The following is a 25,123-nucleotide window of genomic DNA, read 5'->3' on the forward strand; positions in this document are numbered from 1 at the left end:
CTCACCAAACCAATCAAGCCATAAAACCAACACCCCCTCATTGCTTGGGTTGTAAATCACTGCTTGGTATTGTACTGTCTCATATAAGAAAGAACTTGAATTTATAGCAAGAACTTGCACCTTTCACGACCACAGGACGTCCCAAAGAGCTTTACAGCCAATGAAGTACTTTTTTTGAAGTGTAGTCACTGTTGTAATCTAGGAAACGCGGCAGCCATTTTGCGCACAGCAAGGTCCCACAAACAGCAACGAGATAATGACCAGATAATCTGTTTTAGTGATGTTGGTTGAGGGATAAATGTCAGTCAGGACACCGGGGAGAGCTCCCCCTGCTTTTCTTCGAAATAGTGGTCGTGGGATCTTTTACATCCGCCTGAGCGGGCAGACGGGCTCTTGGTTTAACGTCTTATCCGAAAGACGGCACCTCTGACAGTGCAGCACTCCCTCAGTACTGGCACCGGGAGTGTCGGCCTGGATTACGTGCCGGAGTGTCTGGAGTGGGGGCTCGAACCCGCGACCTCCCGACTCAGAGGCCTGAGCAGAGTGGTGAGTGAAAGGGAGACTTAATGGGAAATACTGCCTCCTGCTGGCGGATACGATGTGCCGAATGACCTGATCACTGCACGAGCAACGTGAGTGTGAATTCACCTACGCTTCGGATCAGAGAATGCAGCGAACTCCGTCACACCTGAATGTGTTCTTGGAGATATCTCCGTTCCGCGCATTGGAATATCTAAGTGATCCTTGTGATTAAACTGAATCTTTATTCCCACGCAGCGCCTGAGTGTTACCGAGGCAACGATTAATCAAAGTAGTGGCATCTGAGCGACAGCTGCAGAATTCTCCCCCCCCCCCCCCCTCTCCCCGTCTCCCCAGTGAATATTCCATTGGTTCTTTAATTATACTTTAATCAGAGAGGAAAAGAACAATTTAAAAAATTTGAATCACATTGATCTGACACGAAGAGATTTTGAAAGCCAGATCAAATATCAGTCTATTTGATGGTGTTGTCCTTTGATGGGCTCACTGGGTAGATCCAGATGCCTGGTGTGGCATTAAGTCTCTGTTTTAAAAATAACTTCTCTTCATGATACTGGCGTTTCGTTGCCCCTTGAGAAGGTGGTGGTGACCCTCCATCTTTGTAACCCTGAAAAGTCCGTGTGGTGAAGGTACTCCCACCAGGTAGGGGAGTTCCAGGATTTTGACCCAGCCACGATGAAGGAAAGGCCGATATACGTCCAGGTCGGGATGGTGGGTGACTTGGAGGGGAATTTGGGAGATGATGGTGTCCTTCTCCTTCCCAGCGATGGAGATAGCAGGTCTAGGAAGGAAACTTGGTGAGTTGCCTCAGGAGCCAAACCAGAAACAGCCAAAAAAACGTAAGTTTTTAACTTTTATTTTAGGGTTTCTTGTGGGATGGGAGGAGCCAATGTAGGAGTGTTTGATGGGACAGTGTAGAGGGAGCTTTACTCTGTATCTAACCCGTGCTGTACCTGCCCTGGGAGTGTTTGATGGGACAGTGTAGAGGGAGCTTTACTCTGTATCTAACCCGTGCTGTACCTGCCCTGGGAGTGTTTGATGGGACAGTGTAGAGGGAGCTTTACTCTGTATCTAACCCGTGCTGTACCTGCCCTGGGAGTGTTTGATGGGACAGTGTAGAGGGAGCTTTACTCTGTATCTAACCCGTGCTGTACCTGCCCTGGGAGTGTTTGATGGGACAGTGTAGAGGGAGCTTTACTCTGTATCTAACCAGTGTACCTGCCCTGGGAGTGTTTGATGGGACAGTGTAGAGGGAGCTTTACTCTGTATCTAACCAGTGTACCTGCCCTGGGAGTGTTTGATGGGACAGTGTAGAGGGAGCTTTACTCTGTATCTAACCCGTGCTGTACCTGCCCCCTGGGAGTGTTTGATGGGACAGTGTAGAGGAAGCTTTACTCTGTATCTAACCCGTGCTGTACCTGCCCTGGGAGTGTTTGATGGGACAGTGTAGAGGGAGATTTACTCTGTATCTAACCCGTGCTGTACCTGCCCTGGGAGTGTTTGATGGGACAGTGTAGAGGGAGCTTTACTCTGTATCTAACCCATGCTGTACCTGCCCTGGGAGTGTTTGATGGGACAGTGTAGAGGGAGCTTTACTCTGTATCTAACCCGTGCTGTACCTGCCCTGGGAGTGTTTGATGGGACAGTGTAGAGGGAGCTTTACTCTGTATCTAACCCGTGCTGTACCTGCCCTGGGAGTGTTTGATGGGACAGTGTAGAGGGAGCTTTACTCTGTATCTAACCCGTGCTGTACCCGATGTTGGAGTGATTGATGCTGCCACTAAGTGGCTGAAATGGAAACTCTCCTGATCCCAGCTCGATTTTCTCTCACGTGGATGAAAACAGGAAAAAAAAAATTGTAAACGGCAACGTGGATGAATTCGAACCAGCTGACACGTGTTTCATATCCAGACATATTTGCTGCATTTCACACGGCGACCTGTGATTTCATGACACTGTAGTAACCGTCAGTCACACTGAGGAAGTTGCTCGCACAGTGTAAGCTTGTTGATGTGCCTGTGAGAGTTTACACCTCCGATTGCAATTTTCTGCCCATTATCCGGAAGCTGTAATGGGTTTTCATACACAAGCGAGATCTAATCAAGAGCTATAAAAGAAGGAGCTCGTCGTGTTGTGAGCTTTTAGCTGCCCTTTAATTGGCACAAAGTGTCGGCCTCAGCTCAGTTGATAGCATTCTCGTCTGAGTCAGAAGATCGTGGGTTCGAGACTCCCTCCAGAGACTTGAGCACATAATCCAGGCTGGCACTGGACTCCCTCTGTAGTGCCTTGTCGGAGGTGCTGTCCTCTGGATGAGACGTTGAACTGAGGCCTCGCCTGCCCTCTCAGGTGGAGTGTTGAAGGTCTCATGGCATTATCAAATAAGGGGAGTTCTCCCCGGTGTCCTGGGCCAATATTTATCCCTTAACCAACATCAGTATAACAGATTATCTTGTCATTATCTCACTGTTGTTTATGGGATCTTGCTGTGCGGAATTTGGCTGCCACGTTTCCCTACATTACAGCAGTGACTTTGAAAGGGCTTCATCGGCTGTAAAACACTTTGGGACATCCTGAGATCATGAAAGGCGCTATATAAATGCAAGTTCTTTTTTTTCTTTGCTGAAAGCCCCAGACAAAATATTTGCAAGGCCCACTCTACAGAAACCGGTTAATGCAGCACAGACTGGTTGGACACATTCCCATGAGCCCCTGCCTGCAACCGCCCCGCCCCCACACGCTCCCGCCATTGGTCGCCCGACACGTCCATCCTCGCGGTGCCCCGCCTTCCCACGGCCAATCGGAAAGCGGACAGACTCTTCATTACCCGATTGGATGATTCTTGACTGTCAGCCAAAGAGTCCAATATTTTCATAACTAATGAGCAAAAGTGTTCAAAGATTTTTTTTTTAAAAAGCACAATTTTGTTATTGCCCCTGTGATTTTTCTTCTGGGTTGTCCTGGAGATTGGTCTTTAATTCCTGGAGAGTTCAGCTAACTCTGGTCTGTGAGCCTGGGACACTACGGCATCCCGAAGGACAGCATCTAAATCATTCATCTCAATGATAAGCCATTGTGCTGCTGAAGCATCTCATAAATTCCTTGCGGATATAAGATGCAGCAATTTCAACAGGATATAGACTGGCTGACCACTACTGACTCAGGAGCAACTCCTGCACTCAATAAAAGCCTTACATTTACCAGTGCATTGTAATGAATAATTATTCTTCCTGCTCCCTAGAGCAACATTGAGAAACCAAATCATTATAACTGCAGTTGGTAGTTTGACCCACCAACTCTGCTTTTTCCACAGCCCATGTACACTCTCCCCTATCATGGACTCTACCCATCTATTTAATCTCCCCCCACAGCCCATGTACACTCTTCCCTATCACAGACTCTCCCCACCCATTTAATCTCCCCCCACAGCCCATGTACACTCTCCCCTATCACGGACTCTACCCACCCATTTAATCCCCTCCCACAGCCCATGTACACTCTCCCCTATCACGGACTCTACCCACCCATTTAATCTCCCCCCACAGCCCATGTACACTCTCCCCTATCATGGACTCTACCCATCTATTTAATCTCCCCCCACAGCCCATGTACACTCTCCCCTATCATGGACTCTACCCACCCATTTAATCTCCTCCCACAGCCCATGTACACTCTCCCCTATCACAGACTCTCCCCACCCATTTAATCTCCTTCCACAGCCCATGTACACTCTCCCCTATCACAGACTCTCCCCACCCATTTAATCTCCCCCCACAGCCCATGTACACTCTCCCCTATCATGGACTCTACCACCCATTTAATCTCCCCCCACAGCCCATGTACACTCTCCCCTATCACGGACTCCACCCACCCATTTAATCTCCTCCCACAGCCCATGTACACTCTCCCCTATCACGGACTCTACCCACCCATTTAATTTCCATATACACTCAACTCTACCATGACAAACTATTTCACCTTGTCCAGAACAGCAGACCCAGAGGACACGGCCTGCGCTTGAAGGGGGATTAATTCAAAACTAATCTGCGGAAACAATATTTCAGCGAGTGAGTGGTCAGTCTATGGAACAGGCTCCCTGGGGAGACGGTGGGAGCAGTCAGTGGTTGATTCATCCAAATGCAAATTAGATAGATTTATTTCAGACAATAACATTTTGGGATATAGTGTACGAGTAATTTGAGACATGACATGTGGTGAGTGTATGAGGTTTGGGAGGAACAGGTGACTTTGGACCTATGGTTCCCAAAGCCCTTCACCACTGGGGGTTTTCCTCGCCTCATGTCTGGGTCTGTTGGAGACTCATTGATAGAGATTGATTGCTGTGATTAGTCAACAACTCCATTATCGTTGTACCAGGATGGCAGAAGGTGAACTAGATGGACCTCAGTATTTTTACATCCAGCTATTCCCACGTTCCTAATACATCTCACACAATTTCCTTCCTTACTAAATCCTGCACTCCCCACCTCGTGTTATTCTACCCATTCAAATGAACCTTTTGCACTCAGTAAGGCGACACGCCTCAATGTTTTGGGTTAGCTGGTCTTTCTGTGAATGTTGCATTGGACCCAGAGTCACATCCCTGACTGGTACTCCTGGGTGCGGTAACTCTTGCAACGAAAGTGGCCGAGAGAGTAACTTGGGTTATGGGCCTGGGCAGGGCCTAGGGGAAGGTGGGCCCTAGAACAGGGAAGTTGCAGGGTCCAAGGGTGGTGGGAAGCATGGAGGGAGTGGAGCAAGAGGCTGAGAGGGAGAAGTGCAGGGCTTTAAGGCCTGAGGCTGGGGCAAGAGGGGAGCACATGGAGTCCAAGTCCTGAGACGAGAACGGAGAGGGAGCAATATTGGGCCTGAGACTTGTAGCCACAGCAGATTGCACTCAGAGTAGTCCTAAAGACCAAAGATAGCAAGGAGGTGGAGGGTGAGGGAAGGGGCATTTATGTTGCTGGTCTCTTTATGTTTGAGGCCCACGTGATTGTTGTTCAATACTGAGTGCGGGGGGAGAGGGAGGGGGAGGGGGAGGGGAGAGGAGGGGTCCCAGCACGACACTGCTGTAAATCAGCGGAGGGCTCTTTAAGAGGGTGTCCAGGGTCAGTCAGCATTGAGACTGACAAATCAGCTGGTTTTCTCAGAACAGTTACTCCTGGCTAATGGAATGCTGGCCTTTATATCTAGAGGGCTAGAATTCAAGGGGGCAGAAGTTATGCTGCAGCTATACAAAACCCTGGTTAGACCACACCTGGTGTACTGTGTTCAGTTCTGGGCACCGCACCTTAGGAAGGGTATATTGGCCTTGGAGGGAGTGCAGCGTAGATTTACTAGAATGATACCCGGACTTCAAGGGTAAAATCATGAGGAGAGATTACACAAACTAGGGTTGTGTTCCCTGGAATTTAGAAGATTAAGGGGTGATTTGATCGAAGTTTTCAAGATATTAAGGGGAACTGATAGGGTGGATAGAGAGAAGCTATTTCTGCTGGTTGGAGAGTCTAGGACTAGGGGACATAGTCTAAAAATTAGAGCCTGGACTTTCAGGAGTGAAGTTTGGAAACACTCCTACACGCAAAGGGTGGTAGAAGTTTGGAACTCTCTTCCGCAAATGGCAGTTGATGCTAGCTCAATTGTTAATTTTAAATCTGAGATTGATAGAGTTTTGTTAACCAAAGGTATTGAGGGATATGGGGCTAAGGCAGGTCGATGGAGTTAGGTCACAGATCAGCCGTGATCTCATTGAACAGGCTCGAGGGGATAAACGGCCTCCTCCTGTTCCTATGTTCTTCCGCTCTGATCTCCAGAAGTGGCGAGGGGCAACACTCAGAAAAGAAGAGTCATATAGATTCTGTGGACTTGCTGGGCAACTGCCTTCAAAGAGCCGGCACAGGCACGATGGGCCGAACGGCCCCTGCATGATTCTGTGATTGTGCTCATTGATGCTGAAAGGAAGCTGAAGGAAGCAACAGGATCTGATTTGCTGCTTCCGCAGGAGATGTTTCAATGGAGCTGCAAGTCTCGTTGTGGTCTTGCCATTCATCACAGCCAAGAGGCCCCTTTAAGTATCCACTTTGGACAGTGCGCAGGATAAAGGATGAACAAAGTGGTACGCAGCAACACCAGGCCGGATATGGAGAACGCGGCACGCGTACAGTGAGATAAAGCCTTCCTGACCTGCTCCCTCAAAGCGCCTCAACCATCCACAGGTCTCAGTTCAGGAGCGTGATGGGATACTCTCCACTTGCCTGGATTTCTGCAGCATCAACAATACTCGAGAAGCTCCAATGGATATTTGGACACCAAGGGAATCAAGGGATATGGGGATCGGGCAGGAAAGTGGAGTTGAGGTTGAAGATCAGCCATGATCTGATTGAACGGCAGAGCAGGCTCGAGGGGGCCGTATGGCCGACACCTGCTCCTATTTCTTATGTTCTTATTTTCTAAATTCCCTTTCGTTATCACCCCCCCGTCACCCGTTCCATCATCAACTCACTGAGCCTGCTTGGGCGCGCTTGCGGTCAGGGGAGAATTGGCCATACGGAAAATGGGCAGATTTCCGGAGTGCCCGCTGGGAATTGTCCGTAACGCTGTATTATCGGCGCTCCCCCCACCCTGCCCCTTCTCTGTGAGAGTTCCATGCCCTTTCGGGAGAGCCAGTCTACTCCCGTCTGCAGCGACCCATTAAGGTCACTTCTGCTGCACCTCCCTCTCCCCGTGACCTCTACCGAGAAGGACTAGGGCAGCAATGTTGAGGCAACACCGTCAACTCCAAGTTTCCCTCCAAGTCACACACCATCCCGACTTGGACATATATCGGTCGTTCCCTCATTGTCGCTGGGTCAAAATCCTGGAACGAAAAGGAATTGGAAAAATATTTGAAGAGCCAGCACAGGCACAATGGGCCGAATGGCCTCTTTCTGTGCTGTGTTATTTCATGGCGCTATGATCCTAACTCACCACCTACCAGCGTTGTAGAAGCACCTTCACCACACGGACTGCAGCGGGTTCAAGAAGAAGACCCACCACCACCTTCTCAAGGGGCATCTAGGGATGGGCGACGAATGCCAGCCTTGCCAGCGATGCCCACGTCCCGAGAACAAGTTTAAGAAAAACCCAGCATCTCATCACACCTACTCCTTCAACAAGCTTTTGGTCACCCCTCCTAATGTCTCCTTCTTTGGCTTGGTGTTAGTTTTTGTCTGATAATCGCTCCTGTGAGGTGGATGTTTCACTGTGTTAAAGCCACTATTTAGATGCAAGTTGTCGCTGTTGGTTTCACTGTGCACTGACAATCATTCCTTTGTCTTTCTCTCTCGTTCTTTGTTTTTACAGGGTCTTTAAGAAGTCAAGCCCCAATGGAAAGGTAAGAAACACTATTTTAACTCCATGAGCACCAATTCTCCAGCGAGTGACCTGCATTGACCATTCCTCCCATGTTTATGGCATCGCATGAGCAGGGAAAATGCTATCAGTGTAGATAGCTCAGTGCTAGCACCACCACAGGCACAATGGGCCGAATGGTCTCCTCCTCCTGTAGCAGAACTTTGTGATTCTCTTCCTCACTTCCGAGTTATTTGAGCTGCAACTTAAGCACCTCTTAAGCGAATGTGGTTCCCCCCAACAGATCTTAAGACTGTATTGTAAATCCACCCGATTGTGGAGTGAGATTGTGTGGAGGTGGAGTCTTAAATCACTTCCATTTGAGACCCCTTGCAGTGCGGCGTCAAACCGAATTTAAAAACCACCTTTAAACCTTGACGAGCAAGGGACCTCCTTAATCCTGATTCTGCGTCTTTTCTCCATAATCTCCTGATCCCCTTACTCTGCACATGTGTATCTATCTCCCTTTTAAACACCTGTAGGAACAAAAGCCTAAGAATGGTAACCCTGAGGCCTGGAGGATTTAACAGTGGGCAGCTAAAATAAATGGTTTTAGACTAGCCAGAGGGATAAGAGTATCAATCCTAGGTTGGCATTGGCCTGGCCCCACCTGGAATACTCTGTACCGCTCAGGTCACCGTGCCACATTGGGAAGATCCTGGAATTCAAGGACATTAGTGAACCAGTTGGATTTTTATGACAATCCGACAGCTTCACGGTCACTTTTACTGAGACCGGCTTTTTATTTCCAGTTTTTTTTTCTGAAAGCTGATTTCAAATTCTCAAACTGCCCTGGTGGGATTTTTCCTTCGGGGAAGGAATCCTGCCGTCCTTGCCCGGTCTGGGCCTATTCGTGACTGCAGTCCCAACACCCAACGTGGTTGACTCTTAAGTGCCCTTCTGGACCGGCTCCTTCTCGGAGCAACTAGGGATGGGCAATAAATGCCGGCATTGCCAGCAACGCCCACACCCCGAGATCTCAAAGTGTTTCTCGGGCTCGTGGGCTCCTTCAGATTTGAGTTCATTTCATCGCACTCTGCGGGCTATGAATGGAGTTTAATTTTCGTTTGCAATAAACGCTCAAGGACTTTGAACAAAGGGAGTTTGGAGCCCACACTGCCAGGGTCATTATTCATTACCGTGAACTGTGAATTAAATATCAAGTCTGTGATGTGAATCGGGACTGACAAAAGAACCAGAGGGGACACGAGGCAACATTTTTTTACGCAGCGAGTTGTTCTGATCTGGAATGCGCTGCCTGAAAGGGCGGTGGAAGCAGATTCAATAATAACTTTCAAAAGGGAATTGGATGAATACTTGAAAGAAAGAAATTTGCAGGGCTACGGGGAAAGAGCAGGGGGGGAATGGGGAGTGGGACTAATCGGATAGCTCTTTCAACGAGCTGGCACAGGCACGATGGGCCGAATGGCCTCCTTCTGCTCTGTAACATTCTATCATACCCTTCTGCAAACGGCAATTGATACTAGCTCAATTGCTAAATTTAAATGTGAGATAGATAGCTTTTTGGCAACAAAAGGTATTAAGGGATATGGGCCAAAGGCAGGTATATGGAGTTAGCTCACAGATCAGCCATGATCTTATCAAATGGCAGAGCAGGCACGAGGGGCTGAATGGCCTACTCCTGTTCCTATGTTCCTATACTATGAATTGCAGCTTCGAGCAATTTTTGTATTAACACGGAAATAGTTGGAAAGACATTAGCTGATCTGTATGGTAATAACTGAGAGCTATTTAAAAAAAACACACTGCTGTAAAAACAATTGCCGTTCAGGAAACTATGCCACCATCTCCGCAGGGCAATGAGGGATCGTCAATAAATGCTGGCCTTGCCCACATCCTGAAAACAAATTAAACAAAAATTACCCAGTGGGCTTTCAGGGAAGTTATCTATTTCCTTCTTAAGGTCGGTCCGCCCACATTAATTGTTTCTGCTGGGTGTCTCTGTTCCACAAACTCACTATTCTGTTGCAAAGCAAACAACAACAACCTGCATTTATATAGCGCCTTTAACGTAGTAAAACGTCCCAAGGCGCTTCACAGGAGCGATTATCAAACAAAATTTGACACCGAGCCACATAAGGAGATATAAGGTGACCAAAAGCTTGGTCAAAGAGGTAGGTTTTAAGGAGCGTCTTAAAGGAGGAGGGAGAGGCGGAGAGGTTTAGGGAGGGAATTCCAGAGCTTAGGGCCGAGGCAGCTGAAGGCACGGCCGCCAATGGCGGGGCGAAGGAAATCGGGGGATGCGCAAGAGGCCAGAATTGGAGGAGCGCAGAGATCTCGGAGGGTTGTAGGGGCTGGAGGAGGGTTACAGAGATAGGGAGGGGACGAGGCCATGGAGGGATTTGAAAACAAGGATGAGAATTTTAAATCTGAGGGGTTGCCGGACCGGGAGCCAATGTAGGTCAGCGAGCGCAGGGGGGGTGATGGGTGAACGGGACTTGGTGGGAGTTAGGATACGGGCAGCAGAGTTTTGGATGAACTCAAGTTTTCGGAGGGTGGAAGATGGGAGGCCGGCCAGGAGAACAAAGTAGTTTTTCTACTCACTAACCTCAACCTAGTTGAATCATGCACTCACTGGCTATGTGCATGTGTTTCATTAGCAATCTCCTTGAAGTGTGTCCACACCAAAGTATTTTTAGAGATTGAGAACACAATGCTGGCACCGTCTTGCAACTCTACGAAACACTGTTCAAAATGTGTTAATTGGGGCCATGATGAAAGTTTCCTGACAATCCAAGTGACTGATTTGAGCCAGAATCAGAATTATAAATCCAATGAGATTCCGATGTAAAAAGAAAGACAGAACTTGCATTTATATGGCGCCTTTCAAAACCTCACGACATTCCAAAGGGCGTTTACGGCCAATTAAGTACTTTTGAAGTGCAGTCATGCAGGAAATCAGGCAGCCAATTTGCACATAGCGAGCTCCCACCAACAGCAATGTGATCATGACCAAATGATCTGTCTCGGTGATGTTGGTGGAGGGATAAATATTGGGCCCCAGGGCACCGGGGAGAACCCCCCTGCGCTTCTCCGAAATATTGCCATGCGATCTTTTACCTGAGAGGGCAGACGGGGCCTCGGTTTAACGTTTCATCCAAAAGACGGCACCTCCGACAGTGCGGCACTCCCTCAGTACTGGACTGGGAGTGTCAGCCTGGACTATGTGCTCAGGTCTCTGGAGTGGGGCTCGAACCCACGACCTTCTGAGTCAAGAGGGATAAATATTGGACACGACAACTGTTCTGTCTTGAGGTCAGCGTTTTAATGCGGCCCCTCCCCCACCCACACCTCACTACAAATAGTGCCCATTAGCATTTTGTCACAGCTTTTGACACCTCCAGCACCGTGTGAGGCAAACTATAATTTTAGGGAGTTTATTTTGGTTTGAAAGAGTTTTAGCATCTGTTGGATGACATGCTGCCTGTCCACAGTCCACAGTCAGTTCCTGACTGGAATTCTTTTTTTTATAAACAGAGTTTGGGAGGTGATTTTTGGTGGTCGTGAAGAAGAGGGATGTTAATCCTTCAGAATGGAACATTTTTCTATTTTTATCATCCAGTTTTGGCCTTAAACATTCCCGGGACAGGTACAGCACGGGTTAGATACAGAGTAAAGCTGAGGGTCGCCATTGACCAGAAACTTAACTGGACCATCCACATAAATACTGTGGCTACAAGAGTAGGTCAGAGGCTGGGTATTCTGCAGTGAGTGACTCACCTCCTCACTCCCCAAAGCCTTTCCACCATCTACAAGGCACAAGTCAGGAGTGTGATGGAATACTCTCCACTTGCCTGGATGAGTGCAGCACCAACAACACTCAAGAAGCTCGACACCATCCAGGACAAAGCAGCCCGCTTGATTGGCACCCCATCCACCACCTTAAACATTCACTCCCTTCGCCACCGGCGCACTGTGGCTGCAGTGTGTACCATCCACAGGATGCACTGCAGCAAATCGCCAAGGCTTCTTTGACAGCACCTCCCAAAACTGCGACCTCTACCACCTAGAAGGACAAGGGCAGCAGGCACATGGGAACAACACCACCTGCACGTTCCCCTCCAAGTCACACACCATCCCGACTTGGAAATATATCGGCCGTTCCTTCATTGTCGCTGGGTCAAAATCCTGGAACTCCCTTCCTAACAGCACTGTGGGAGAACCTTCACCACACGGACTGCAGCGGTTCAAGAAGGCGGCTCACCACCACCTTCTCGAGGGCAATTAGGGATGGGCAATAAATGCCGGCCTCACCAGCGACGCCCACATCCCATGAACGAATTTTTAAAAATGGAGTTGAGGTACAGATCAGCAATGATCTAATTGTGTTGGGGTGGGAGGCGAGGCGTTCGAGGATTACGGTGTTGTCAGCCACTTCAAAGGCTGCAGAGAGGTCGGGGAGGACGAGTATTCCAGAGTTCCAATCCCACCTTGTCAGTTTGAGAAATTGAATTCATTTTAAGAGAAATTCTAAAAATAAAGAACTGGTCTCAGTAAAAGTGACCGTGAAGCTGTCGGATAGTCGTAAAAACCCAAACTGGTTCACTGATGTCATTCAGGGAAGGAAACCCGCCGTCTGCGGTGTGACGTCTGCGGTGTGACGTCTGCGGTGTGACATCTGCGGTGTGACGTCTGCGGTGTGACGTCTGCAGTTGTGACGTCTGCAGTTGTGACATCCGCATGTACAGGTGTACCATTTTTAATATGTTACTAGAAAATCTCCTTTGCTCCTGCCCATCGAATGTTCTGTTTCATAAGGTGAGGTATGCAATGTATTATTCTTCTGGCAGAGGGTAGATTTGTATTCCTTTAAGATTCCAAAGTCCACTTGGTCTTACGTAAATCCTGGGTGAGACCATACAACAACAACTTGCATTTATATCGCGTCCCAAGGCGCTTCACAGGAGCGAAATCAGACAAAATTTAACACCGAGTCACAAAAGGAGATATTAGGACAGGTGACCAAAAGCTTGGTCAAAGAGGTAGGTTTTAAGGAGCGCTTTAAAGGAGGAGAGAGAGGCGGAGAGGTTTAGGGAGGGAATTCTAGAGCTTAGGGCCGAGGCAGCTGAAGGCACGGCCGCCAATGGTGGAGCGATTAAAATCGGGGATGTGCAAGAGGCCAGAATTGGAGGAGCGCAGAGATCTCGGAGGGTTGTAGGGCTGGAGGAGGTTACACAGGTAGAGACTGCAGGATTCTAGCTCCTCCATTTTGTGTTCCAACTGTTTATACTTTGTTTTGAAATGTGACACAGAAATTTGAGTACAGCAACTGAAATGTGAAAAGGCTGGAAATGCAGCAATTGGACTGTGGTTTCTTAAAAAGACAGACCAGTTAAACAGATATAGGCCTTAGCAGCAGAATAATACAGTGTGCATTGCACGGCAATGATGACCCTGCTCTAACCGTGAGCAATGCCACAAGAGGCCAACCGATATTGCACTAAATGGAGCCAGTGTCATTTTGATTCCATGAATATAACTTCTTGCACCTCTTGCTTTTTCCCAGCTCACCGTCTACCTTGGAAAGAGGGACTTTGTTGACCATGTTGACTTTGTGGAGCCAGTTGGTGAGTGCACCAATGCGATCTCTGCAGATTACAAACTTTTAAATAGACTGTGGGCCCATTTATGGTTTCAGTGTCACCACCGGGTGTCAGCCGTGGCTCAGTGGATAGAACTCTCACGTCCAGAGAATTGAGCCCAAAATCAAGGCTTGACACTTCAGTGCAGCACTGAGGGAGTCCTGCGCTGTCGGAGGTGCCGTCTTTTGGATGACACGTTAAATTGAGGCCAGGACTGCCTGCTCAGTCGGACACAAAAAATCCCATGAAGGAGAGCGGTGGAGTTCTCCTGTGGCTTGGCCAACATTTATCTCTTGACCGTCACCAAAAAAACAGATTATCTGGTCATTTATCGCACTGCTATTTTGGGGACCTTGTTGAGTCAGGGAGCGGTGGCCAATTGCAGTGGTTCTATGACCCTATGGATCGAGATGGGCTTGTTTGGCCAAATGGATTTTTCTTGTTCCAAAAATTTCCAGTGTTCCCCCTTGTCTCTCAGGATGAATCGAATGGTGGCTGATGGTGCCTCAGAGTCTCCATTAACAGTTGGAAAATCAGCTCACTGCTCCTGGTTACTGGCAGAGGGAATCACTGTCGTCAACGTACTCCAATATCTTAATAGATTTATTAGTTACCAGGTTATCTCTGTGGGCCGCAGCAACTGCACTGAGGTTACCCCATGGAGGGAGAGAGGCTTGTGATTGAGTTTACAATCCTGGCTGCCAATCCCGTGCAGTACTAAGGAAGTGGTGCTTTGTGCGATATATCTAGGGGCCTGCCTCCCTGCTCTGGTGGTGCATCTGGATGTTAAAGATCCCGTGGTACAATTCGAGGAAGAACAGGATTGTTGCCTTGGTGCCCAGGCCGGCATTCCTCCCAACACTGCCAAAAAATAAATGACCTGCTCATTCACCTCATTGCTACTTGTGGGATCTTGCTGTACGCAAGGTGGCTGCCGCAGTGTGCTGCATAGGGACAGCAATGGCGCGTCAAAATAATTAATTGTATGTGAAGTGCTTTGAGACATTTCTGAGAGACGCTATAAAGCATCAAAGAAGGAACTCGCATTTCAACAGCACCTTTCACGAGCTCAGGACGTCCCAAAGCTCTTTACAGGCAAAGAAGTACTTTCTGAAGTGCAGTCACCGTTGCAATGTGGGAAATACCGCAGCCAATTTGCGCACAGCAAGATCCCACAAACAGCAAAGTGATAACGACCAGATAATCTTTTTGTAGTGATGTTGGTTGAGGGGAAAGTATTGGCCCAGGACACCAGGGAGAACTCCCCCCTGCTCTTCGACAAAATAGTGCCAAGGGATCATTTAAAGTTTCATCCGAACTGCAGCACCACCGACAGTGCTGCACTCCCTCAGTACTGCACTGGGAGTGTCGGCCTGGATTCTGTACTTAAATCCCTGGGGTGGGACTTGAGGCCACGACCTTTTGATTGGGAGGTGAGAGCACTAACCACTGAGCCGCGGCTGATATTACGTGAACGTAAGTGTTAAGAAGCATTACTGTTAGCACTCAGCACTGGAGCTTGACAAGTGCCCTCTCTCTGTTTACAGATGGTGTCGTCTTGGTTGATCCAGAATATCTGAAGGAAAGGAAAGGTAGGGATTTCGTAACACTACTCTGACAGCCATGAGAATTCTGACTTGTACCTGTGTACGAGAACCGACGCTGAGGCACACAATCCGATGTGTAACATTCCAGTTCCCGTACTACAATGAAAACAGGCTATCCTGCAATGGTAGAGACACCAGGATGGACAAATATTCTGGTGCTTTGCTTGAATCCCTTCGGTGATCAGCGAGTGTTTGTACAGAACGTTCCCTCAGGAGACTATATTGGTAGGGTGGGGTCCATGATAGAGTGTACATGGACCGTGGGCAGAGTCCATGATAGGGGAGAGTGTACATGGGCTGTGGGAGGAGATTAAATGGGTGGGTAGAGTCCATGATAGGGGAGAGTGTACATGGGCTGTGGGAGGAGATTAAATGGGTGGGTAGAGTCTGTGATAGGGGAGAGTGTACATGGGCTGTGGGAGGAGATTAAATGGGTGGGTAGAGTCTGTGATAGGGGAGAGTGTACATGGGCTGTGGGAGGAGATTAAATGGGTGGGTAGAGTCCATGATAGGGGAGAGTGTACATGGGCTGTGGGAGGAGATTAAATGGGTGGGGAGAGTCCATGATAGGAGAGAGTGTACATGGGCTGTGGGAGGAGATTAAATGGGTGGGGAGAGTCCATGATAGGGGAGAGTGTACCTGGGCTGTGGGAGGAGATTAAATGGGTGGTAGAGTCTATGATCGGGGAGAGTGTACATGGGCTGTGGGAGGAGATTAAATGGGTGGGTAGAGTCCATGATAGGGGAGAGTGTACATGGGCTGTGGGAGGAGATTAAATGGGTGGGGAGAGTCCATGATAGGAGAGAGTGTACATGGGCTGTGGGAGGAGATTAAATGGGTGGGGAGAGTCCATGATAGGGGAGAGTGTACCTGGGCTGTGGGAGGAGATTAAATGGGTGGGGAGAGTCCATGATAGGGGAGAGTGTACATGGGCTGTGGGGGAGATTAAATGGGTGGGGAGAGTCCATGATAGGGGAGAGTGTACATGGGCTGTGGGAGGAGATTAAATGGGTGGGGAGAGTCCATGATGGGGAGAGTGTACATGGGCTGTAGGAGGAGATTAAATGGGTGGGGAGAGTCCATGATGGGGAGAGTGTACATGGGCTGTAGGAGGAGATTAAATGGGTGGGGAGAGTCCATGATGGGGAATGGAAGGGCAAAGATTGGGAGAGAGGGGGGCAAGAAAAGACAAACTGAGTGTCCTCTGAATCCCTAGACACCTTGAGGACTCGTTCTCATCATTATGCTCTCCAGAGATAGCTCTTTGCCAGGCTTGTTGGTTCCAGCACCGTTTGCAGGCCGATATTGTAACCAGCTAACATTTCTTTCCCGTCTCCGCAGTGTTTGTGACCTTGACCTGTGCCTTCCGGTACGGTCGGGAGGATTTGGACGTGCTGGGACTGACCTTCAGGAAGGACCTCTTTGTGGCCAATGTCCAAGCGTTCCCACCGATAGTCGAGGAGAAGAAACCTCTGACCCGACTTCAGGAGCGCTTGATCAAAAAATTGGGCGAACATGCTTATCCCTTCATGTTCGAGGTTAGCCCTCTGGTCTTCATGTTATTACGCCAAGCGCAGAATTTATTACAGAGTTAAGAACGTGAGGGGGATGGGAGGCTCTATCTATTGTGCATTATTATACTCGTCTTATTCAAGAAGAACAACAACAACTTGCATTTATATAGCGCCTTTAACGTAGTAAAACATCCCTTGCTCCTGCTTCACTTGAACGTAATCAGACAAAATTTGACACCGAGCCACATAAGGAGATATTAGGACAGGTGACCAAAAGCTCGGTCAAAGAGGTAGGTTTTAAAGAGCGTCTTAAAGGAGGAGAGAGAGGCGGAGAGGTTTAGGGAGGGAATTCCAGAGCTTGGGGCCCAGGCAGCTGAAGGCACGGCCGCCAATGGAGGAGTGAAGGAAATCGGGGGTGCGCAAGAGGCCAGAATTGGAGGAACGCAGAGATCTCGGAGGGTTGTAGGGCTGGAGGAGGTTACAGAGACAGGGAGGGGGGGGCGAGGCCGTGGAGGGATTTGAACGCAAGGGTGAGAATTTTTAAATCGAGGTGTTGCCGGACGGGAGGGGGTCAGCGAGCACAGGGGTGATGGGGGAACGGGACTCGCTGTGAGTTAGGCAGCAGAAGACGATTGTTTCCCCTTCATGTTGCCATGTCGATTGCTCCTCACCTTTGCATTTCTCAGACAGGGATTTGGTCAGGTTTAGGGTTCATTGTTGGGATCGGGCCAATGTATTGGCCCTTTTAATTACAGCACTAACACCCAGTGGTTACCCATATGAGATGTTGCAAAGAGAACGGGGCAGATGGTTCACAAATAGAACCAGATGGGACCAGGAGTGGGGACCTTTGCTAAATGCTGTCAGTGGGCAGCACTCTCACTTCTGAGTTAGAAGGTTCTCGGTTCAAAACCCACTCCAGAGACCTGAGCACAACATCCTGGCCAAAGCTCCCAGTACCGTTCTGAGGGAGCGCTGCACTGTTGAAGGTGCCGTTTTTCGGATGAGATGTTAAACCGAGGCCCCGTCTGCCCTCTCAGGTGGACGTAAAAGATCCCATCGCACTATTTTGAAGAGTTCTCCCTGGTGTCCTGGGCTATTATTTATCCCTCAACCATAGAACCATAGAAAAGATACAGCACAGAAGGGGGCCATTCGGCCCCTTTATGTCTGTGCCGGCTCGAAGAACAACCAGGTGCCCATTCTAATCCCACCTTCCAGCACCCGGTCCATAGCCCTGCACCTTACCGCACTTTAGGTGCAGGTCCAGGTACTTTTTAAAAGAGTTGAGGGTCCCTGCCTCTACCACCAATTCGGGCAGCGAATTCCATACACCCACCACCCTCTGGGTAAAAAAGTTTTTCCTCATTTCCCCTCTAATCCTTCTGCCAATCAGCTTAAATCTATGTCCTCTAGTTCTTAAACTCTTCACTAGGGGAAACAGGTACTCCCTGTCTACTCTATCTGGGCCCCTCATAATTTTATACACCTCAATCAAGTCTCCCCTCAGCCTCCTCTGCTCCAAGGAAAACAACCCCAGCCTATCCAATCTCGCCTCTCCTCGTAACCAACATCATTAAAACACAGTATCTGGTTATTATCACATTGCTGTTTGTGGGATCTTGCTGTGCGTGTTTTGGTTGCCGCGTTTCCTATATTACCAAGTGGCTACACCTCAAAAGTACTTAATTGATTGTTAAAGGCGCTATATAAATGCAAGTGTTTTCTTTCTGCATGAAGGATGAAATAAGTTAGAACCAATCTGAACCTCCAGCACCTCACTGCCTCATAATTTGTTCAACTTTTCTCATGCAGACCTATTGAGATAATAAAAATGTACCACGCACAGCTTATACTGGAGTCATCTTTGAGAGCTGATAAAAGCACAAGGCTGGGCCAAGCGATTTCATCGACTCAAGGCACCTGCAGGAATCAAGGACGTGAAAGAAAATCAGGAGATCACAGGAGAGAAAGGCCATAGGGGTAGCGGGGAGAGATGCCGGAGAGAGTGAGACCAGGGTCCAAGGCTGGAGAGGGGGAAAGTGATTACAGGGAAATGGGAGGGGAAAAAAATAGAGCGAAAACCCAGCAGAAAAGGTGGAGTGAGAGAGAAGAAAGAAAAGCAAAAGATAAAATCTAAATAAAATAAGAGGTCCCAACCCAGCCTAGACATGGGATGACGGTCTTCTCTGTCTGCTGGCTGTAACACCATTAATTTCTGCAGCAGTTCTCCTGATCCTAATGAATCATAGAATCTTACAGCACAGAAGGAGGCCATTCGGCCCATCTTGCATGTGCCGACTCTATGAAAGAGCTATCCAATTAGTCCCACTCCCCTGCTCTTTCCCCATAGCCCTACAATTTTCTCCCCTTCAAGTATTTATCCAATTCCCTTTTGAAAGTTATTATTGAATCTGCTTCCACCGCCCTTTCAGGCAGCGCATTCCAGATCATCACAACTCGCTGCGTAAAAAAAATTCTCCTCATCTCTCCACTGGTTCTTTTGCCAATTGTCTTAAATCTGTGTCCTCTGGTTACCGACCCTCCTGCCACTGGAAACAGTTTCTCCTTATTTACTCTGTCAAAACCCTTCATGATTTTGAACACCTCTGTTAAATCTCCCCTTAACCTTCTCTGCTCTAAGGAGAACAACCCCAGCTTCTCCAGTCTCTCCACATAACTGGTAAATCTCCTCCGCACCCTCTCTAACAACATGACATCCTTCCTAAAGTGTGGGGCCCAGAACTGGGACACAATACTCCAGCTGAGGTCTAACCAGAGTTTTATAAAGGTTGAGCGTAAATTCCTTGTTTTTGTACTTATGCCTCTGTTTATAAAGCCCAGGATCCCATCCACCTTTTAACACACTCCAAAACTTTGGCGGGAGAGCTGCAGAAATCACGGAGAAACAGCATCGTTTACACGGTTTCTCCTGGGTTTTCATGGCTGAAGTTATGGCAGAGGATCCGAGGGACCCCTGTGGAAATTGAGGCCTTAAGAGGTTCCTATGTGGAATGAGTTGGACAATCTCACCCCAGCTCCCAGTAGGCAGCACAAAATTTGCCTCTGATTTGGCACGGAGTTGGCCATCTCACTCTTGAGAGGTTCCAAGTTGGCCAACGTGGCAAAATGAAGGAATGTCACACTGCTGCTTCTCTGGGAGTGGGACATAAAATCCACAGAGCTTCATCAGGTCGACTCCCTTCATAAAATCCACCGGGATCTTCATTATTATCGTTAGTGTCGTGATATGACCCAGTGATGAAAAGAAATTGATTACATTTCCATCTTTACTGAGACTGTACGTTGTTACCGTTGACGATGCCAGTCTACATCTCAGGTTGGTTTTCCAAAACGATTTAACGCCCGAAGGCCTCCGATTTCCAGATGCTCCTTTTGCAGCAGTAATTGTGGGTGTTGTTGGCACATCTGTGCCAGCCGATATGTGTCCGTCGTTCGTCGGCCGATCTCATTGTGTGTAAAGGTGAGCCCACTATTCTCGGAGGCTCAGTGAGGAGAAGGCTGCTGCTGATGGTGAGATTTTAAGACTGAGACTTTCTTTTTTTTTTACAGATTCCTCCCAACTTGCCTTGTTCAGTTACTTTGCAACCAGGGCCTGAAGATACAGGAAAGGTATATCTTCCCTCCTTTTTCTGCTTTTTCTCCTCTTTCTTTTATCCTTTCTTTTTCTCCTCACCCCTTTTTGTCAGTTTCTATTTCTCTCTTTTCTCTCTGTCCTCTCTTCCTTTCTTTCTCTCTCTTTCTCTCTGTCTTTCTCCTTTTCTCCCTTTGGCTTTCTTTCCCGATCACTGCCTTTCTTTCTTTCAAATGTAAGGAGTCTTACAACACCAGGTGAGAGTCCAACGGTTTTATTTGAAATCACAAGCTTTCGGAGCCTCAACCCCACCCACCATCTCACCATATCCTCAACCCCACCCACCATCTCACCATATCCTCAACCCCACCCACCATCTCACCATATCCTCAACCCCACCCACCTTCTCACCATATCCTCAACCCCACCCACCTTCTCACCATATCCTCAACCCCACCCACCTTCTCACCATATCCTCAACCCCACCCACCATCTCACCATATCCTCAACCCCACCCACCATCTCACCATATCCTCAACCCCACCCACCTTCTCACCATATCCTCAACCCCACCCACCATCTCAGAAACTGCATTCCTGTCCTTGGCCGGATGTATTCATTACATAGAATTACATAGAATGTACAGCACATAAACAGGCCATTCGGCTCAACTGGTCTATGCCAGTGTTTATGCTCCACAAGAGTCTCCTCCCTCCCTACTTCATCTCACCCTATCAGCATATCCTTCTATTCCTTTCCCCCTCATGTGTTTATCTAGCTTCCCCTTAAATGTATCTACACTATTCGCCTCAGCTACTCCTTGTGGGAGCGAGTTCCACATTCTCACCACTCTCTGGGTAAAGAAGTTTCTCCTGAATCCCCTATTGGATTTATTGGTGACCATCTTATATTTATGACCTCTAGTTCTGGTCTCCCCCACAAGTGGAAACATTTTCTCTATGTTTACCCCTTCATAATTTTAAAGACATCCGTCAGGTCACCCCTCAGGTTTCCAGAGAAAAGAGCCCCGGCCTGTTCAGTCTTTCCTGATAGGTATAACCTCTCAGTTCTGGTATCATCCTTGTAAATCTCTTTTTTTTTTACAGTTTCTCCAGTGCCTCTATATCATTTTTGTGCTCTGGAGACCAGAACTGTTCACCGTATTCTCAGCGTGGTCTAACCAAGGTTGTATAAAAGTTTAACAGAACTTCCAATTCCCGAGTCCAAATGGTGAACCCCAGTGGTCCCAGCACCAATCAAGCCTCTTTCTAAAGGAGTCAGCCCTGCCCTGATTGTATATGATGGGCCCATTACATCTCTTCGCTCTCATTGCCCCGAGCCCACTAACTGCTCTTGCACTCACTCTGAATATTTACTTTCATCTGCTTTAAATCACTGTGCGTCTCTCTCTTTAACTCCTCAAGGCTTGTGGCGTGGACTTTGAGGTGAAAACCTTCTGTGCGGAAAATCTGGAAGAGAAAATCCATAAAAGGTGAGGGGCTTTTTTTATTCGTTATATGAAAAAGAAAATCGGGGCAAAGTGTAAAGGAAGCTGCCGATATGACTTTTAGCCCGTTTCCCGCCCGGCGACTAAAAGTTCAAATTAGCCCCCCCATTAGCCGCCCCCCCGCCCTGCGTTATCCCCAGGGCTGGATTGAAATAAAGATTTTTTTTCTCTCCCAATGCAATATGCCTCACGCTTACAGTGTTTCATGTGTGAACGATACCGGGGCTAAAAGGGTTAAATTATGAGGACAGGTTGCATAGACTCGGCTTGTGTTCCCTCGAGTATAGAAGATTAAGGGGTGATCTAATCGAGGTGTTTAAGATGATTAAATGAGTTTATAGGGTAGATAGAGAGAAACTATTTCCTCTGGTGGGGGGGAGTCCAGAACAAGGGGGCAGAACCTTAAAATTAGAGCTGGGCCGTTCAGGGGTGATGTCAGGAAGCACTTCTTCACACAAAGGGGAGTGGAAATCTGGAACTCTCTCCCCCAAAAAGCTGTTGAGGCCGGGGGTCAATTGTAAATTTCGAAACGGAGACTGATCGATTTTTGTCGGGTGAGGGTATTAAGGGTTACGGAACCGAGGCGGGTAGTTAGAGTTAAGACACAGATCAGGCGGATCAGGCTCGAGGGGCTGACAGGCTTCACAGATTGAATGGCGGAACAGATTGAATGGCGGAACAGGCTCGAGGGGCTGAAAGGCCCCCTCCTGTGTCTGGACATTACAGTTCACAATCTCTAGAATCAAACATGTACAAACGGCCAAAGACAATCAAACCGGTGGATGATAAGTCAGGGGTTAAAATTGGTTTTGGGCGTTAGTGTAAAATAGAATCGTCAGCCCGTTTCACACCCCCCCGCCGCCTGATATTCTTTTCCACTGGAGTCTGCAGATTCGCTATCACCTCATTTCCCACTGCCTCCCAAGAACGAGTTCACCCCCGCAGTCTCTCTTTCACTTCCAGTTCCCCTTGGCCTAACTGATCTGGTGTGGAGTGATTTCATCCATATCAAGGAGTACATTTTTAAGATAATTGGCAAAAGGGCGAGGGGGTGAAGATGAGGAGAAATGTTTTTTTTTACGCAGCGAGTTGTGATGATCCGGAATGCGCTGCCTGAAAGGGCGGTGGAAGCAGATTCAATAATAACTTTCAAAAGGGAATTGGATAAATACTTGAAGGGGAGAAAATTTGCAGGGCTATGGGGGAAAGAGCAGGGGAATGGGACTAATTGGATAGCTCTTTCAAAGAGCCGGCACAGGCACGATGGGCCGAATGGTTGTATGGTACTATATCTAATCCAGCACTCACCATCCAGGTTTAAGAATCCCACCCATCACCCCTGAAGGTTGCAATGGATGTCCCATTGAAGGCCTGAGCTTTTGGCAGGTAGGTGCCTGGTTGGAGGGGGGGTGGCGGAACAGAGAGAGGTGAGACCACCAGAAGCCTCTCTCCCTCCATGACCTCAGGGCTGTTACTTGCCACCTTCCTTAAGGGGGCTCCGGGAAGTGGTAGTATCAGAAGCAGACAGGAGGGACTTCCAACTGGGACCAGCTCCCTTCACTACCATTTACTGGGATGTAATGTTTTCCGTGGCTAACCTGTCTGAACACCAACGACACCTTTGATTGCTGTGATCGTCCCCCAAGCCTAATATATGCTGTGCGTTTTTAGAACCCCTCACTCACTCACCTGACGAAGGAGGTAAGCTCCGAAAGCTCGTGATTTTCAAATAAAACTGTTGGACTGTAAACCTGGTGTTGTAAGATTCCTTACATTTGTCCATCCCAGTCCATCACCGGCATCTCCACATCATTACCATTTACATATGGCAGGTGGGGAAGGAGAGGCCAGAGGAGCAGGTCTGGACCCCGCTTTCCCCACCACCGCCCCCCCCTCCCCGAATTATCCCCATTTTCTCCCACCTCGGGGAGAAAAGTCCAGCTCCATGTCTCTGGATTGTTATAAACTTCTGATTGTTGTCATTGATTATATTGTGATGTGGAGATGCCGGTGATGGACTGGGGTTGACAAATGTAAAGAATCTTACAACACCAGGTTATAGTCTAACTGTTTTATTTGAAAATCACAAGCTTTCGGAGATTGACTCCTTCGTCAGGTGAATGTGGGAATCCTTGAACGTTTCGCATTTATATTCAGAGAACAATACCTGGTGATTACAGATAATCTTTCCAACTGCCCGTTGTCAAGGCAATCAAAGTGTTCAGACAGAGAGATGTTACCTACAGGACCACCGAATATACAAACGGCCAGAACAAAAGACAGAGAGAGAGAGGGAGAAACATCTGAAAGGAAGAGAAAGACAAAGAATGACCTGTTGTATTAAAAGCAGATAACTTTTTTTTGCTGGTGGGGTTACGTGTAGCGTGACATGAACCCAAGATCCCGGTTGAGGCCGTCCTCATGGGTGCGGAACTTGGCTATCAATTTCTGCTCGACGATTTTGCGTTGTCGTGTGTCTCGAAGGCCGCCCTGGAGAACGCTTACCCGAAGATCGGTGGCTGAATGTCCTTGACTGGTGAAGTGTTCCCCGACTGGGAGGGAACCCTCCTGTCTGGCGATTGTTGCGCGGTGTCCGTTCATCCGTTGTCGCAGCGTCTGCATGGTCTCGCCAATGTACCATGCTCTGGGGCATCCTTTCCTGCAACGTATGAGGTAGACAACATTGGCCGAGTCACAGGAGTATGAACCATGTACCTGGTGGGTGGTGTCCTCTCGTGTGATGGTGGTATCTGTGTCGATGATCTGGCATGTCTTGCAGAGGTTGCCGTGGCAGGGTTATGTGGTGTCGTGGACGCTGTTCTCCTGAAAGCTGGGTAATTTGCTGCGAACGATGGTCTGTTTGAGGTTGGGTGGCTGTTTGAAGGCGAGTAGTGGAGGTGTGGGGATGGCCTTAGCGAGGATCATATTATAATATAATCCTGGACGGCCTCCCATCTTCCACCCTCCAAAAACTTCAGCTCATCCAAAACTCTGCTGCCCCCGTATCCTAACTCTCACCAAGCCACATTCACCCATCACCCCCTGTGCTCGCTGACCTACATCGGCTCCCAGTCCAGGAACCCCTCAGATTTAAAATTCTCATCCTTGTTTTCAAATCCCTCCGTGGCCTCGCCCCCCCTCCCTATCTCTGTAACCTCCTCCAGCCCTACAACCCTCCGAGATCTCTGTGCTCCTCCAGTTCTGACCTCTTGCGCATCCCCGATTTTAATCGCTCCACCATTGGCGGCCGTGCCTTCAGCTGCCTCGGCCCAAAGCTCTGGAATTCCCTCCCTAAACCTCTCCGCCTCTCTCTCCTCCTTTAAGATGCTCCTTAAAACCTACCTCTTCGACCAAGCTTTTTCTCACCTGT

The 25,123-nt window shown here is 48.5% G+C and overlaps 1 protein-coding gene across 1 annotated transcript in view; it reads left to right on the forward strand.

The window, feature by feature from the left end:
- Window positions 1-16,586: 16,586 nt before the first annotated feature.
- The window catches only part of LOC137322431 (beta-arrestin-1), a 32,802-nt gene continuing 24,265 nt past the window's right edge, over window positions 16,587-25,123 (forward strand). The window contains exons 1-3 of the mRNA XM_067985352.1: window positions 16,587-16,675; window positions 20,225-20,284; window positions 21,671-21,738. Of these exons, the coding sequence (XP_067841453.1) occupies window positions 16,667-16,675; window positions 20,225-20,284; window positions 21,671-21,738 (137 nt within the window). The 5' untranslated portion in view covers window positions 16,587-16,666. The remainder of the gene's footprint in view (window positions 16,676-20,224; window positions 20,285-21,670; window positions 21,739-25,123) is intronic.

Source organism: Heptranchias perlo, chromosome 6 (genome assembly GCF_035084215.1).
Source record: "Heptranchias perlo isolate sHepPer1 chromosome 6, sHepPer1.hap1, whole genome shotgun sequence".
NCBI lineage: Eukaryota > Metazoa > Chordata > Chondrichthyes > Hexanchiformes > Hexanchidae > Heptranchias > Heptranchias perlo.